This window comes from Elephas maximus, chromosome 4 (genome assembly GCF_024166365.1).
Source record: "Elephas maximus indicus isolate mEleMax1 chromosome 4, mEleMax1 primary haplotype, whole genome shotgun sequence".
NCBI lineage: Eukaryota > Metazoa > Chordata > Mammalia > Proboscidea > Elephantidae > Elephas > Elephas maximus.
The window spans coordinates 61,324,619-61,341,689 of NC_064822.1; the positions used below are offsets into that span (position 1 = coordinate 61,324,619).

The window sequence follows — 17,071 nt, forward strand, 5'->3', positions numbered from 1 at the left end:
CAAGGTTTGTTTTGAAAAGTTACCGACCTATCCGGCAATCCCTTGAATAAAAACGGCAAGGAAGAAAATGAACATGCTAATGAAATCATTGATTATAAAATTTTGAAACAAAAACAAAAAAGAATCCTGGGTAAATCAATGAACAATTCAGGAGATAATTATAGGTCATTGGACAGAGGTAAAGAGTATCGCATATTTGTTGTTGGTTTCCTTTTCTTTAAAAAAATTTTTTTTTTTTGCACTTTAGATGAAGCTTTACAGAACAAACTAGCTTCTCATTAAACAGTACACACATTGTTTTATGACGTTGGTTAACAGCCCCACGACATGTCAACACTCTCTCTTCTCAACCTTGGGTACCCTAATACCAGCTTTCCTGTCCCCTCCTGCCTTCCAGTCCTTGGCCCTGGGCTGGTGTACCCCTTTAGTCTTGTTTTGTTTTATGGGCCTGTCTAATCGTTGGCTGAAGGGTGAACTTCGGGGGTGACTTCATTACTGAGCTGAAAGGGTGTCTGGGGGGCCATACTCTTGGGGTTTCTCTTGTCTCTGTCAGGCCAGTAAGTCTGGTCTTTTTTGTGTGTGTGAGTTTGAATTTTGTTCTTCATTTTTCTCCAGCTCTGTCTGGGACCCTCTGTTGTGATTCCTGTCAAAGCAGCCAGTGGTGGTAGTGAGGCACCATCTAGTTGTACTGGACTCAGTCTGGTAGAGGCTATAGTAGTTGTGGTCCATTAGTCCTTTAGACTAATCTTTCCCTTGTATCTTTCGTTTTCTTCATTCTCTCCTGCTCCCAAAGAGGAGAGACCAATGGAGTATCTTAGATGGCCGCTCACAGGCTTTTGAGATCCCAGATGCTACTCTGAATAGAACATTTTCTTATAAACTATATATGCCAATTGAACTAGATGTCCCCCCTGACCCTGCCAAAAAAAGTTTTTTTTTTTTGAATGGAGCAACAGACATTCATGAAGCCTAAGCTGCTTAATTACATAGCCTGTAAACAGGAAGACAACGGACTGGGTAACTGGATATCTTGCTTTATCACCCTTCACTGAAACATACAAGGTGAGAGGAGGGAGTGCAAAGAGACAGTACCAGCATGGAGAGGAAGCAGAGCCTGTTGCCTGGCAGACCTGGTGTGGGACTAGACTAGAGAACGAGGTTGCACTGAGTGCTAACACTAGCATCTCTCCTACCCACTAACTGTCTGATGTCTTCCCTACCCATCCAGGAGCCTGAGTCCCTTTACTTCCCCCGCTCCTCTGGGAAAGAACGATGCTGAGAACCACTGTGGTTTTAAAACACTTTGTGCAACACAAAGAATGCATATGCATCTTGTGGCTTGAGAGTGCCTTTATGTATCTTTCTCACCATTATCATCAGTGAGCCCTTACTAATGAACTGACATGCACAAGAAGCTACATGAAGACACCTTGTAGTTGTCAGCCAATTCATTTTGGCCACAGCCAGCCAAGAAGGGGGGAAACTGAGGCACAGAGCTGCAAATATTAAACCTACCTGGAAGAGGCAGTCTGAGAAGATCAGACCAGCCCTCCCCGCTAGACGCCAGCCTGTGTGATCTAGTGAAGGAAGACCAACAGGCCTGGCAGAAATGGATGGAAAAGTATCCTTAACTCTTCCCTCCTGGACAGTTAGGAAAATCAAGTGGCCTCTGATAACAAAGTTTGCCTTTCTCAGATATTGCCAGGTGGATCTTCACTGTAACATTACCTAGGGTTCAAGAGAATTGAATGAGATGAAAAGCACTTGGATGTGGCTGGCACATGTTAGATGCTCAGTAAATGTAGCCATCACTTTTTAAATCAACACTTACATCCCCCTTTCCACTTGGTAAACAGAATTCCAGGAAGGCTTAAGGCAAATGGTTTCCAGGGAGTGCTTCTCTAGTACGATAACTGTGAGATAACCGTGTCTCTGGTCCTTTCTTCCTCAGGGCTGCTGTTTAACCTTTCCAGGACTTCCCTGGAAACTTATCTGAGGACAGGCGTTGGGAGACTTGCCACTCCTTTCTCTCTGCTATCATTTTGCCAACTTAGAACTGTTGCAACCTCATCTCAGATTTGCAGAGGGAAAATGGTATTCTTTGGAGACCTACATTGGAATACAATTTAAATTAATACTCTCAAGACATCTCTTCTATTTTTTAAGTAGGGATTGGAGAAGTTGGCAAATGGGTCTTTATAAATACAGAGGGACGCACTACCGTTTAATTTTTTTCATTAAATTTTTGGGTGAGTGGAGGACATTGCGCTCTGTAGTGTGATGGGGCAGAGTGTGTAGGGGCGAGTGTGTTTTCTTATTGATGAATTACACTGCACAGGTCAATTCAGTAAACCCAAATCAGAAGAGCTGATTGCAGAGGTGGAAGGGGTGTGGTATTAGGGAACTGGGTGTTTGTTTGGGGGGGGGGTGCTGGGAATGTGAAGGTGTGAAAAGGACAGGTGTGCCAGGCGAGCGCGGGAAAGATTACTGGGGGAGACAAGTGTGCCTCTCTTCCCCACAGCTTCCAGGCTTGCCGCATCCCCTGGCTTGGTGAGGGGTGTGATGTGGGAGTGGGGTGGGAGGGGGCAGCAGGCGGGGCCTGCCACGTCACTTGGAGAGTGTGTGTTGGGAAGGAAGGGCAGAGCTGAGAGCCCAGCCGCTGCAGCTGCGGCGGCTGCAGGGAAGGCTTGAAAGGTGGGAGGTGGGTCCCCGCGCTCCGGCGGCGCCGGGGCAGACCGAGAGCCCTCTCGGAGGCCTCCGGCGCCTCTCACAGGGAGGAGGTGGCGGCTGTGGCAGCGGGAACCGCGACCTTGGCCAGACCGAGCCCCGCGGTGGACGTAGGGCGGAGGCCGAGCCCAGCCAGGAGTTACTGCCGAGCCGGAGGGAGGCGCATCTGGCCCTTTGGTACCAGCTGCAGCGTGGGCTCTTGAGCTGTTGGAGAAGCGCCTTGGGAGCTGAGAAAAGCTGCCCCGTCTGGAGGGCGGACCCCTGCGTCCGGGAGCCGAGTCTCAAAGCACCGCGGGTAGCGAAGCCACGCGTCTTTTCGAGCATCCAATTTCACACGCGCCAGTTTGCGGCTCCAGGTATCCCAGTAACCTCCAGTACAGGCGCCAGTAGCTGGAGGCTCAGGGACAATCCGCTGCAACTAAGTCACCTCCCCAGACCTAGTCTTGCAGGGACCAGGGCTTCGGGGCTTACGGACCCACCACCAGGTCAGACCGTGAGCTCGGAAGAGCGCGAGCCCCACCCTAAAAAGAGGGCGCAGCAGGGAGCTGGGAAGCGGGTGCTGCGCTCTCGAGGTTGGGTCGTGGGCGCCGTCCTAGCGGCAGGGAGCGCACCGCGAAGGGGACATGAGGTCGGAGAAATCCCTTACGTTGGCGGCGCCAGGGGAGGTCCATGAGCCAGAGGGGGAGCAACAGGATGCGGGAGACTTCCCGGAGGCCGGCGGGGGCGGCGGCTGCTGTAGTAGCGAGCGCCTGGTGATCAATATCTCCGGGCTGCGCTTTGAGACGCAATTGCGCACCCTGTCTCTATTTCCGGACACGCTGCTGGGCGACCCAGGCCGCCGCGTCCGCTTCTTCGACCCTCTGAGGAACGAGTACTTCTTCGACCGCAACCGACCCAGCTTCGACGCCATCCTCTACTACTACCAGTCCGGGGGCCGGCTGCGGAGGCCTGTCAACGTGCCCCTGGACATCTTCCTGGAGGAGATTCGCTTCTACCAACTGGGAGATGAAGCCCTGGCGGCCTTCCGGGAGGACGAGGGCTGCCTGCCCGAGGGTGGTGAGGACGAGAAGCCGCTGCCCTCACAGCCCTTCCAGCGCCAGGTCTGGCTTCTCTTCGAGTACCCGGAGAGCTCTGGGCCCGCCAGGGGGATCGCCATCGTCTCAGTGTTGGTCATTCTGATTTCCATCGTCATCTTTTGCCTGGAGACCTTGCCCCAGTTCCGTGCAGATGGTCGAGGTGGAAGCAATGGCGGTGGTGTGAGCCGAACCTCTCCGATTTCCAGGGGGAGTCAGGAGGAAGAGGAGGATGAAGATGATGCCTATAAATTTAATCCTGGCCTCACCCCTGGGGGCATGGTGACAGGGGGTTCATCCTCACCAAGTACTCTTGGGGGCTCCTACTTTACAGACCCTTTCTTTCTGGTGGAGACCCTGTGCATTGTCTGGTTCACGTTCGAGCTTCTGGTGCGTTTCTCCGCCTGCCCCAGCAAGCCAGCCTTCTTTCGCAATATCATGAACATCATTGACTTGGTGGCCATCTTCCCTTACTTCATCACCCTGGGAACTGAGCTGGTGCAGCAGCAGGAGCAGCAGCAGGTGAGTGGAGGAGGTGGCCAGAATGGGCAGCAGGCCATGTCCCTGGCCATCCTCAGAGTGATCCGCCTGGTCCGGGTGTTCCGCATCTTCAAGCTCTCCCGTCATTCCAAGGGGTTGCAGATCCTGGGCAAGACCTTGCAGGCCTCCATGCGAGAGCTGGGCCTGCTCATCTTCTTCCTCTTCATCGGAGTCATCCTCTTCTCCAGCGCCGTCTACTTCGCAGAGGCTGATGATGATGACTCCCTCTTTCCCAGCATCCCAGATGCCTTCTGGTGGGCGGTGGTTACGATGACCACGGTAGGTTATGGGGACATATACCCCATGACAGTGGGGGGCAAGATTGTGGGCTCACTGTGTGCCATTGCTGGGGTCCTCACCATCGCCCTGCCTGTGCCCGTCATTGTCTCCAACTTCAACTACTTCTACCACCGGGAGACGGAGCAGGAGGAGCAAGGCCAGTACACCCATGTCACTTGTGGGCAGCCTGCACCGGACCTGAAGGCAGCTGACAATGGACTTGGAAAGCCTGAGTTCTCTGAGGCTACCCGGGAACGGAGACCCAGCTACCTTCACACTCCACATCGGGTATATGCAGAGAAAAGAATGCTAACTGAAGTTTGACTGATGCAGGCAGGGCCTGCACAAGAAGGGTGGCCTTGAGCAAACAATCTCTTAGGCTTCCTTCTCATTCTTCACAACTCTCATCCTAGCTCTGTGCAGTTGATTTCCTGTCTCCCTACCCTATACCTAGTGGATGGCATCCAGCACCAAATACGTGGACTATAAGCCTTGTTGCTTGATCCCTGAAACATTTAAGGTTTATCCATCTGGGTGACATTTTTGAAATTCCAACGCTGCCACTCGATTGAGCCCATCTTCTGTCCCATGGATGAGATATACATTCCCCTCTGATCTTCTCTCAAGACTGATTTCTAATGGCTGGGACTTATAATATCTCCAGCATCAAAGATGCCGTTGGGATGGAAACCAGGTCTACCTGGGTCCTGTCTCTTTGCTTTGGGGCATGCACATGTCTGAGCTTCTGGCCTCTTGGTAGCTGGCAGAAGCGGAAGGACAGAAACAGTACTCAACCTGCTGTTTTCTTCCAATGCCCTGTAACAAGTGCAGAGGACCCTCGGTAGGGCCTCCACATACGTTACTCACCTCTAATCTTGGATGGAATTAAGGAAACTACAATTCAACTTGACCATTTGGAGGACATTAAGGTCAGTCCTAGACCAACGGGACAGTGAATTCTTCTGCGTGTGTTTTGGCATGGTAGACATTGGTCTTTGGTCTACATTTAGTCCTCCCAACTCTGATCCCTTGACTCTATCTTCCAGGAAGGTTCGTTCTCAGAGCCAAATACTTTTTATGTGCAAGTGCCTTCCTGTGCAGAGGACCTGGAAAAAGGGAACCACAGAGCCAAGAGAAATGGCGGAGTAGAGTCAACCAACTGGCTTGATCACCCATCTAGGAGAGGTGCCACTTAAATAGGTATTCTCATCTCTGAGGGCTGGAGGAATCTCAGTGCAGGCTGCAGATTTCTCTCCCTCCTTCTCCCCCAACCCTGTCCACCCCTTCCCGCTTCCTCCTGGGAATTTGACTTAGGTGGGCAGTTGAAGGCCTTCTAAATCAGACTCCAGCTTGAACTCTCAGACAGGTAAAAGCATACAGCGGATGCCAGAGTGGGCAACAAAATACGTGGTTTAGAGTAAGGAACGAGCATTATTCCTTTGTTGACAGCCTCAATGTTAGATGTTTTTTCTGAGTCAAGCAAACATTTACCTGCTCTGCCCCGTTGGAGCTGCAGCCAACTTGCTCTCACTGGTAAGGCAACCTGGTGGTGTTACCACCTTGGACTAAGCCATCTTCCTTCATTGGGAAACTGCTCCTTCCATCCCCTCCCCGCCCCCCCCATCTCTCACGCAGTAACATTGTCATTCATTTCTGCCTTGATAAACTGTGACGTACTATTCTGAGCTCTTTCTGGGTGCAGTTTAGAAACCAAAAGGACTGTTAACATGTTTTTAATTTTATAACTATGCTTCAAGACTCTTCGACAAGAATTACACAAAATTTTTTTCTTGAAGAGCAACTTATGAGGGATGGCCTTTTGAGGGTTTCTTGAGAGGCAGTGTGGCTCCTGTGAGTGCCAGATTAAATCTGGGTTTTGGCACAGCTTTACAGGGTAACTCTGGCACTACAGTCCCTCCCCGTGCCTCAGTTTCCCCACCTTTTAAATGGGAACATTACTGTCTTCCCCTCCCTACCTCATGAGGGACGCTGATGAACTCATCTGGGAAGCTGGGGATGATGCTATGCAAACATGTAGTAACTGACTTGATATTTAGTTAATTACCTCTCTCCCCATCCCCTACAGGCAAGGCCTTTCCCTAGAGTCCCTGCCTTGGATCCAAAGCCCAAGAATAGGCCATTATGGGCCATCAGTTCCCTAAATCCCTCCTTGGCCTCTTGCACTGGTCCTCAGTCTTTCTTTTTTCCTTACCCTTTAGAAGGGAGGATGCTTTATAGGGAGGTTCAGTGGGATCCTTCCAGGGCCAAAGGCCACCTTGACTGGGAGCTTGGCTTCTCCAAGCCTGAAATACAGAAAGAAATAGAGGAGTTCATGATTCAGAAACTTGCTCTAAGGCCAGAAGGTGCTGGTTTTCCAGATCTCCTCAGTTATGCCTTTGTATTTGGGGAAGAAAGAGAAGAACCAACTCCAGAGGCAAAAGGGATGCTCCCAACCAAGGGTGAATGTTGGGACATGTTTGCACGTATCTCTATATATGTGTGTGTGATCATCCTCATCACCATCCCTCAGAAAACATTTCCTTTTCAAGTCAGAATTTGCCTGAAAGTAAAGGGTATGTTGAAAGCTGGGCTCTCCAGGGACTCTCGTTGCCATAGCAACCTTCCAGACTGTTCTGTCTTCTGATTTGGGCAGCAAGGGACAACAGAAGACAACATATTTCCAGCTTCCAAAATGGGAGAATATTCCATGTATTGGTTTAGAGGCTGGGAGTGTCAGGGTAGGGATGCTTAACATTTGGAAAATGTGGGGGAATCAGTTCCCGAAAACTTTCTCCCTGGATTCTTCTTCCTGGTTTCCCCACTCGGCCAATGAAGCTGCCTCATCTTACACCTGGTTCTTCAAAAACTTGAATACTAAGCAACTGTCCAGTTAAACCAACATTTGTCAAAATGCCAAGGGGAGACACTGGAGAGACGGAGTTGTTCCTTGAGAGGCAGCCAGGCTGGGCCTCACAGACAGTAGTAACAGTTTGAGGTATCACGGAGTTCTGTTTCCTCACAGGAAGACTCTTCCCAGCTCCAAGAAGGACAGAGATCAGTGAAACTCCTTCCTCCCAGGGCATAGTCTAGCTCCTGGGAGAAACCTCATGTTGAAGAAACACAGGGAGGTTATGACCTGACCTAGTTTCTGTGAAGAATTTTGTCAAGTGGCCCCCCTCCAACCCTGAGCCTCTTTGTGTGGAAGTTGTTTCCTGAGCACCCGGAGAACATGCACTTTGTGCGGCTGCAACAGCTGGGATGGCGATTTCACAGCTGCCAGGGAAAGGTGGGGCTTGAACCATCGTTACACCTGACTCCAGCCAGCAGGAGCTCCCAAAGGACTTTTGGGAACTGTCAGCCTCAGCCTGAGGCATGGGATATTCATCCCCCCGAGCATCCCCAAGGAGAGAGGAGAGACAACCAGCTGTCTTTCCATCTGAGGTAGGCTCTACTGTTGAGGAATTTGTTCTTGACCCAGTCCTCCAAGCAAAATGAGAACTCAGGTGCAGGGCCGGGAGGGGGGTGGGGAGAAGGTGGAAGAGCACATCTGGGGGGAAGCCAGGTTTTGACGACCCTTTCCCCAGCAGCCACCTTGCTCTTTTCCTGTGCGTTTTTCTTTAACTCCACCTATTTTAGTTTTTTCCTTTGTTTTTATTTCTGTCTAATGCTGCCTCCCCCCGCCACCCTTTTTAATCATCTCCTTCACTTTTCCCTTTCCTTCTTCTTTTCATTGTCACTTTTTCTTTTCATATTTCTCTCTCTCCTCTCCTCCTCCTCCCCCTACCGTGTTATTTTAACTTCTTCTTCCTTCTATGCATATTTTTGTATCTGCCTGTCCCCCTCTCTCCACCTTTTTAGCAGCCAGGAGCACCTATAGCATTTCTGTTGAGAGCACACATTTGAACTCTAGGACAGAGGTGATTCAGAGTGTCTGCTAAGAAGGTCTCCAGCTGGAGACTCCCCCCTTTTCCTGACATTCTCAGTATACCATCCTTTCCTACTTGCTTGCTTCTGTTGGAGGGAGGTTCTGAACTTACCAGGCAAGATGAGATGGCTGTGGGTTTAGGAAAATGTCTCCCAGAAATTTCCTCCACCTGCAAGAATAAGAGAGAGAGAATATAAATGAGCCTGATAGATCTCAGATAAATGTTCTGCTGTCTAGCTCTAGAATATGTCTACTTCAGGGTCCCCTAAACTTAAAAGGCTCACAGAGATGTTAAAGACCAAGAACAATAGAAAGAATAAAATACACAGAGAAAAGAGGATATAAGAAGAAGAGATAAGGTTGGAATTAGCCTGGAAAAAGCCTTAAGCCAGGGCTAGCCTTATAAATGCCCTTATTTTGCTCAAAGGCTCTCAACGCATCCGACTGTCTCTGTCATGCATTGAAGGCAGAGCAGAAGGACAGGTGGGCTGTGATTCACCAACAGGTCTTCAAGGAGAGCTTAGGGACTCTCCTTTCTGGGGGTTGCATAGCATAGAGTAAGGCCTACCTTCTGACATCAGGATGGACCGAGCGTCCGCCTGAGGCTGAAGGTTGTGCTTTTCAAACAGGCACCAGGAAACTCTGGGGGCATGATGGAATGTTCTACAATAGGATTGTGGTGATAGTTGTACAATTCTATAAATTAAACAAACAAACAAAAAACATTGGGTTGTAAAAAAAGAAAAAAAAATAACATGTTACTCATAACCTGTGAGTATGACACCTTGGCTTGGCTGGGAGAGGGGCCTGGTTTTAGAAATCCATTTAGCATCTGCCAGGATGGACCAGACTGAATATCCAGGATGGGATGATGGTTTCCTGGATGAGAGTTTTGTTCTTCTGCCACATGGGGACACTTTAGAGCTTTCTCCCAGTTGCCTCTTGCTACTTCATGTACAGTACTCAGAATTTGTTTTTATCTTTTTTTTTAATTTTGACAATCAAATCATTGTGGAATTGACATGCATTTTTTGCTCTAAAGATAGGTCAAGCCATTTTTGGAGCATAATTATATCATAGAATTGAACTATGATAAATATGTCAAATATTGTTCATTACATGGGCTAGGACACAGAGCTTGCCAGAAGGACTTATACTTTGCTGGAAAAAAGCAAAACAAACATAATAATAACAAAAAGCAAACAAGCAAAAGTCAACTAATCTCTGAACCTGTGAACTCAGAATTCCTTTGGAAATCTCATTGAGTCAAGGTTTTGTTTTTCCCACCCCTCCCCACACTCCTCCCTGCAGTAGTTATTAACCCTTAATAACCCAGTGATGAGGTCCAAGTGGAGTCTCTGGTGCGTTGGGTCAACACAAGGAGTGGGAGGTACCAGCCTTCATTTATCTTGCCCATTTCCATGATTATTTGTCAATTATCATTTCTATCATTTTCAATTATTATTAATTATTATTTGTTCCCCTCTTGCTCTTATTTGCCTTTCACTCACTCTTCCCCTTCTTTCTTTCCCTCGGAGCTTTCCTTCAGTCCCTCTGTTTACCAACTCTTCTCTCCCCTTGCTTCCCTTCTTTTACTTTATTTATCCATCAAAAATATTTATTGAGTGCTTATTATGCTTTACATGGTTGATTTCATTTAATCTTCACAGAACTAGTCATGTGAAGTAGGTAAGGAGCCCTGGTGGCACGACGGGTAAAGCACCTGGCTGCTAACTGAAAGGATAGCAGTTTGAACCCACCAGGTGCTCCGCAGGAGAAAGATGTGTCTGTTGGCTTTCATAAAGAGTACTTCTTTGGAAACCCAAGGGGGCAGTTCTACTCTGTCCTAGAGGGTTGCTATGAGTCGGAATCGACTCACGGCAATGGGTTGTGAATTAGGTACCATTATCTCCCTTTTGTAACCAGTCCCTGTGGAGTGGATTCTGACTCATTAAGCCCTTGCTTTTTGTAGTATCTCTGTCCCCCCGCATCTCTCCATAAGCGCCACAGTAGATTCCCAGAGAATATCGTCCACTTAGGACAATCAGGCTGGAACTGCTGTCCTGCCTATGATCGGTTTTGATTGTATGCTATTGCCTTGGTAAAGAAAACGAGGTCTAATTCTAACTTGTCATGGCCACTTAGAGGAAAAGAACTCTGTTTAAATGTAGGATTTTCTCGCTCCATCCCATTTTATCCTGGGTACCTTGGCTTGCATGGGTATCTCACAGTGGATGAGGGCTGGGGCTTGGGTTTTGGTGGGAGAGGGTCTTCCCAGATGCAGGCCCCTGGGAATAAAGACTGATGGGCTCTTAGTTCTCATGTTAACATGTCTCCCGATGCCACCATTTTTCTCTTCTGGGCTTGAGGTCCTGTGGGGTTGTCATGTGTTTCCTGTTTGGAGGTTTGGAGCATAACAATGGGTGACTTGATTCCCTGTGATCAGTGGCCGACATCGACATCGTGATTGGTGTCTGTTTGCTCTGAACTCCTTGAGAAAGTAGTTCACACTGCCTCTTTGTCCTTCCTGGGCCTCTTCTCCTTGCTTCCCATGGGACCCTAATGCAACTACCTTTAAGGGGTTACCCAAACAGGACAGTGACTCCCTTGTCCCAAGAACAAAAGAGCAAAAGGCTTATACTAGAGTACTTATCACTAATACTGGTCTAACCTGGCTGTCGCTTAACCTGCTTAGGGTCTAGTCCTGGTGGGGCTTATGACAGATGGTCGTTTTATGAACACAGCTCCAATCTCATTGTTGTTACTATGAGGAGGTTTTTTTTTTTTAAATCTGTCATGGATCCCCGCAGGTAGTCTGAGCCTTCTCCTAGAAAACATCTTGGAAAATTAAGCAGCCTCCACTGTAGGCTGCAAAGAACACAGACAGAGCCTGGGTCTTTGGAGAGAGAGCAAAGCCGACATTTCAAAAGGAAATTGCAGCCACGCAGTCTGCTGGCACTGCTATTTTTGACATGCTTGCCGTTCTCTCAGGGCTTGACAACCACTGTCTCCAGGAGACAGACAAACCCGCTCTTGGCAGCATGGACACTTTGCTTTTAAAAAGAACGTAGGAAAACAGTCCTGAGGCTGGGAGGGGGTCTGGAGAATGTGCCGTTCCTTTCCTTACTTCAAAGAAGCTTGGCACCTGGCTAGAGGGCCCATAGACTGAAGGCTGAAGTCTTCATCTTCACCCAGGAAATCATTACCCTGCTTTAGATCCTCCCTGAGAGGAGTAGTAGTTGCAAGCCTAAGAATGCTACCATTCATTTAAAAGCACCTGAGACATGTTCAGTGCTTTCAGACATCTTGTCATATAACAAAGTGGTTAAGAGCACAGGTGCTAGAGCCAGACTTTCTTGGTTCAAATCCCACCTCGCCACTTACCAGCTGGGTGATATTGAACAAGTTATGAAACCTCTCTGTGCCTCAGTTTCCTTCTCTGTAAAATGGGAGATAGTAATACTAACTTCATAGGGCTATTTGGAGGATTAAAAAAAGTAGTATATGTACAATGTTTAAAATGGTAAGCACTATATAAAGGTTGGAGTCCCTGGGTGGTGCAAATGGTTAACATGCTCGGCTGCTAACCAAAAAGTCAGAGGTTCAAGTCTACCGAGTGGTGCCTCGGAAGAAAGCCCTGGCAATCTACTTCTGAAAGATCAGTTATTGCAAACCCTGTGGAGCACGGTTCTTCTCTGATACACATAGGATCACTACAAGTAGGAACCAGCTGGACGGCAGCTTTAAAAATTTTTTTTAATGTAAAGTTTAGCTATAGGGTTGCTATGAGTTGGAATCGACTTGACAGCAACGGATTTGTTCGTTTTTTTTGTTGTTGTTGTTATGAGGTAGGTAGGCTAGACATTTCTTATCCTCTTTGGCAGATAAGAAAACTGAGGCTCAGAGGGGCTGTGACCTGTTCAGGTCGTACAGCTAATGTGTGGTCTGTTGTCCCCAGGGGAGAGGGAAAAGAACCAAAGCAGTCAGGTACCTGATTAGCACTAAGCAAGAAGAGAGAATGAAGTCATGGTTCCTGAACGTGAATACAGGCTTCTATCTACCTGCTTGTTTGTTTCTTTGACTGAACAGCAGCAGGCAGTCCTATGCTTTTTTCCCTAGGGGGCTGTGAAAGCACAGGACCTTATGTATATATTTGTGGAAGATGTTTCTAGAAAGCCCTTCATAGCTACCATCACTGTCCTCCTCCCCCTCATATTTTGACATCCTCAGGGGTTGTGCCTTCCTCACACACTTTCTCGCATCTTCCTCTGGGGACACATGCTGAGTCTTACTTAGCTCCAGGGACAGAGCCCATAAGCTGAAGCTTGGCCCTGAGTTTTTGCACACTGTTCCAGTGTGTTCAAACTTCCACTTCTGTGGGTCCTCAACATCCCTGTCTGTTCCCCAGCCACCTTCATGTCTCCCCCGTGCCCCCAAAGCTTGTCGTTCTCTTCCCGAGGGGATAGCCTTTCAGATTCCTTGGGTGTGTCCCAGCTTCCCTTTCCTTCTTTAAGGTGAAGAGGACAGTCTTCTGAGGAGACCAGGAGCTGGAAGAAGCTGGCTCACCTTATTCATATAATTCCCATTTGCCTCCGCTGAGGCTACAGAGCTGCTGCTGCCTCTCTGACTGGGGGTCCAGACTCAGACCGGAGAATGCTCTATGCACCCCAGCTCCACCCCCGTAGCCACTGCAGCTTCTCCCGCAGGGCCCAGCCGGGCACGATGACTCTTGCAGTTTCTGAATTCAGAGGTTTCTTGGCTTCCTCAGCTTTGGAGTGAGAGCAACTTGTGTCTGAATTGCTGTTTATTAGCTGTACCTCATTGTCATCTGCAGAGTAAGTAAGGGAATAACACTTGCCTCAAGCAGTCATGGTGAAGCTCTACAGAGACTGCAAGTTAAAGGATTTAGCTTTCATGCCAGCAGGAGATAAACTCTTAGCAAAGCACTGCTATTCCCTCTGCCAGTCAGCACAGGGCACCCCTAGGGACACCTGACGCCCACCTGGGAGTAGGGCAGGACCCACCTACACACTCAAAAAGAGGCAGAGTCCTTGCTGAATTCAGTTTTGTCCTCTGAAACATTTAAATGAAACCAAACCAAACCCATTGTCCTTGAGCCGATTCCGACTCATAGCGACCCCATAGGACAAAGTAGAACCGCACCATAGGGTTTCCAAGGAGTGGCTGGTGGATTCCAGCTGCCTACCTTTTGGTTAACAACTGAGTGCTTAACCTCTGCGCCACCAGGGCTCCATTTAAATGAAATTATGATGTAAAAAATGAGCCCTGGTGGCACAGCGGTTACCCCTTCGGCTGCTAACCAAAAGGTTGGTGGTTTAAACCCACCAGCGAGCTGGAGAAAGATGTGGCAATCTGCTTCTGTAAAGATTTACAACGCTGGAAAGCCTATGGGGCAGTCCTACTGTGGGGTTCCTATTAATTGACTTGACAGCAGTGGGTTTTTCATGATGTAAAAAGTAGGCTCAGTATTGTGGTTGTTAGGTGCTATAAACTCCTCCTCCCTTTATGATGGAGGAAATTGATTCAGAGATCACACAGGTAAGTGGGAGGAGAGCTGAGTCTGGGACCCAGGTTTTTCTGGTTAACACACCACTGTATTTCTTGATGGAAAATGAAAAACTAAGGATTATTTAAACATATGTAAACCACAACAACAACAAAAAATTCATTGATTTGCTACCCAAACAATCCCCTTAGGACTGCCCATAGGAAATGGAATTGATTGATTTTTAATTTCATCGCTTCTTTCCCTGGCTCTCCAGGGTAAAGAGGCAGGCAGGCCTAGTTACAGAGATCCATAGCCAGATAACCAGATCCTGTGTTTTTAAGGAAAGACTAATAATTATTACTCTAGTGAGCACCAAAGCTATTTAGTACCGGGCAAAGAGAGGCTCACGTACAGGCTCTATTTTTGGCAACTAAAGCTGAGGTTTCTAATCTCACTGATTAAGAAAGAGGTTCTTTAATCTTTCAGGGTTTTACTTTTTTCTGATAAATTTAGTTACTGGGTTGAAGGAAACTATCATGGATTGGAAATCAGGAAAGCAGAGGGTTATTTGAGACTTCTGTATTTTTATAGAAGGAGCCCCGGTAGCGCAGTGGTTAAGCGCTCAGCTGTTAACTGAAAGGTCGATGGTTGGAATCCTTCAGCCGTTCCTCGGGAGAAAGATTACAGCCTTGGAAATCCTATGGGGCAGTTCTGCTCTGTCCTGTAGGGTTGCTATGAGACAGAATCAACTGGATGGCAAGGGTTATAGGTATTTTATAGCGGAAGGAAGCATAAGTACAGAAGGTTAGGATCTTACCCAGGGAGTGCTGACTTCTGACTAAAGCTTCATGCTTTCCTGGGAATCAGAAACCATCTTCTAGACTCTTCCCTCACTTTGTTTCCCTGGTAGAGAAAGAGAAGCTACTGTTGGGCTGCAGATCTCTTTTATAAGTCACAGGACTAGGGTCAGGGAGGAGCAAGTTTCCAGAAGCCATGGCAGTGGAGCCATAAATCAGCCAGGCTCTCCCCAGCAGCACTGAGGCAATTTGGCACTGCTGGAAAGAGAGAAAAGGTCTAGTGTGGTGGGAGAAAATAGTTTGAGCTCCCTGTGGCAGACTACTTTCTGTGCATCAGGGAGGGATCACGTGTACATGGCAGCTGTACATGTGGGAGCCCAGGCACACACTCACACCTGATCAGACTTCTTTCTTTGTAGTCACTCCCTACTCACCTGGAAAGGAGCCCTGATGGTGCTATGGTTAAGCGCTCGACTGCTGAGCGAAAGGTTAGCGGTTCAAACTCATCCAGCCGCTCCATGGGAGAAAGACCTGGCAATCTGCTCTTGTAAATATTACCCATCAAAACCCATTGCCATCGAGTCAATTCTACCGCCTAGAAAACCCTATGGGGCAGTTCTACTCTGTCAAATGGGGTCGCTATGAGTCAGGACCAATTTAATGGCACACAACAACTGACCTAGAAGTTTGTTTGTTGTCATTTTGTTTTGTTTCGCTTTGTTTTTCTGCATCAGCAACCAGCTGGTACGTGGTTCTACATGCCTGAAGAGTTCCAAATAGCAGTCAGAGAACCCCTACCCTCAGAAGGAGCACCATGCAGCTTACTGCTTCTAAGAGGTCCCAAGTCAGTGTCTAATGGGGCAGATAACGATACAACTTTAACAAATACTGGAAGATTTCAGACAGAGATATGGATTTTGGGTTTCTTTTGAAAAACGAGAGGTCTGTTCTACTGCTCCTGCATTTCTGCTTCTCAGCATCCATTACTCAGCAGGAGCTGAGAGCAGCTGCTCCCTTCGGATGGGGCGTGGGTTCCCTTTTGCCCCCCACTCATCACTTCTTAGTACTCCCTGACACTGAGGCTTGGGCTGTCTGCTCATTTTTGTTGTTCCTGAGTGTTGTTTTTCTTGTTGGGAACAATTTCTCTAAATGTATATTTCAACAAAAGGTAAGAAAAGGAAAGCCTGAAAGACTCCTTGTTTAAGGTAACTGCATAAGGCCTATTTCATCTGTGGCTGCTGTGGGCATTGGTACATGTGACCGCTCCCTGCAGCCTTCCTGTGTGATCTTATTAATATATTTTTTAGAAGGTAAAGTATTTCTGCCTCCATTTTTTTTCCAATTTTTTTTTTGGGGGGGTAAAATATGTATAACAAAAAGTTTGCCATTTTCACTATTTTTAAGGGTACAAGTCAGTGACATTAATTACGTGTGATCTTATTTCACTCACTTTTTTTATCAATCAAAGCTGACTCTCTGGTCTAAACCCCCCTGGCTCCCTCCAAAAAAAAGAACCTGTTGCCGTCAAGTTAATTCCGGCTCATAATGACCCTATAGGACAGAGTAGAACTGCCCCAAAGGGTTTCCAAGGAACGCCTGGTGGATTTGAACTGCCAATCTTTTGGTTAGCAACTGTAGCACTTAACCACTGTACCACGAGGGTGCTGACTCTCTGGACTAACCCCCCCCCAAAACAAACCCAGTGCCCTAAAGTCTGGTCTAGAAGTAGCAAATTAGATGGGGATGGAAGTAGGGATGGTTGTTAGGAACAGACAGTGAGAGCGGAAGTGAAGGGTGGCATTCTGCGGGGTGACAGTCACAACTACAGACGAGATTCAGAACTGTGGCTGCACAGAGAAGAAGGAGCCGCACAGTCATCAAGAACATGCTCAACTGTGCTCCATGTCCAATGAGTGGGCAGGAAAATGTATGATGCAACTAAGGATTTCCATCTGAAATTGTTAAAATGAGAAGAAAGACCAACTTTGGTGTTTGGATAGTTCATTTTTGAAGACTAACTCCTACTTCCGTGATGTCAGGTCATGAGGCATCACTCTAGTCCTGTTGGGACTGAGAGTAGGCCAGACAGAGGATATGCAAGTGGGCTTGCGTGCTTTCCTGGGTCATGTCTGTGACTGGCAACCCAGCCACAGGATCTGCATCAGTGGGTATCTGTGCTATCGTGAGGCTCCTGCTCATTCCCAGGTTCTTCCTGTCTCTC

The 17,071-nt window shown here is 47.9% G+C and overlaps 1 protein-coding gene across 1 annotated transcript; it reads left to right on the forward strand.

Annotated features, from left to right (window-relative positions):
* Positions 1-2,819: 2,819 nt before the first annotated feature.
* Positions 2,820-4,943, forward strand: KCNA6 (potassium voltage-gated channel subfamily A member 6). The gene has a single exon (XM_049881486.1). It carries the CDS (start codon positions 3,351-3,353, stop codon positions 4,941-4,943), a length of 1,593 nt encoding a protein of 530 aa, XP_049737443.1. The 5' UTR covers positions 2,820-3,350.
* The last annotated feature ends 12,128 nt before the right edge of the window (positions 4,944-17,071 follow it).

Excerpts from the sequence above, each read along its gene's own strand:
- KCNA6 (XM_049881486.1), top strand. The coding sequence starts at position 3,351 with ATGAGGTCGGAGAAATCCCTTACGTTGGCGGCGCCAGGGGAGGTCCAT.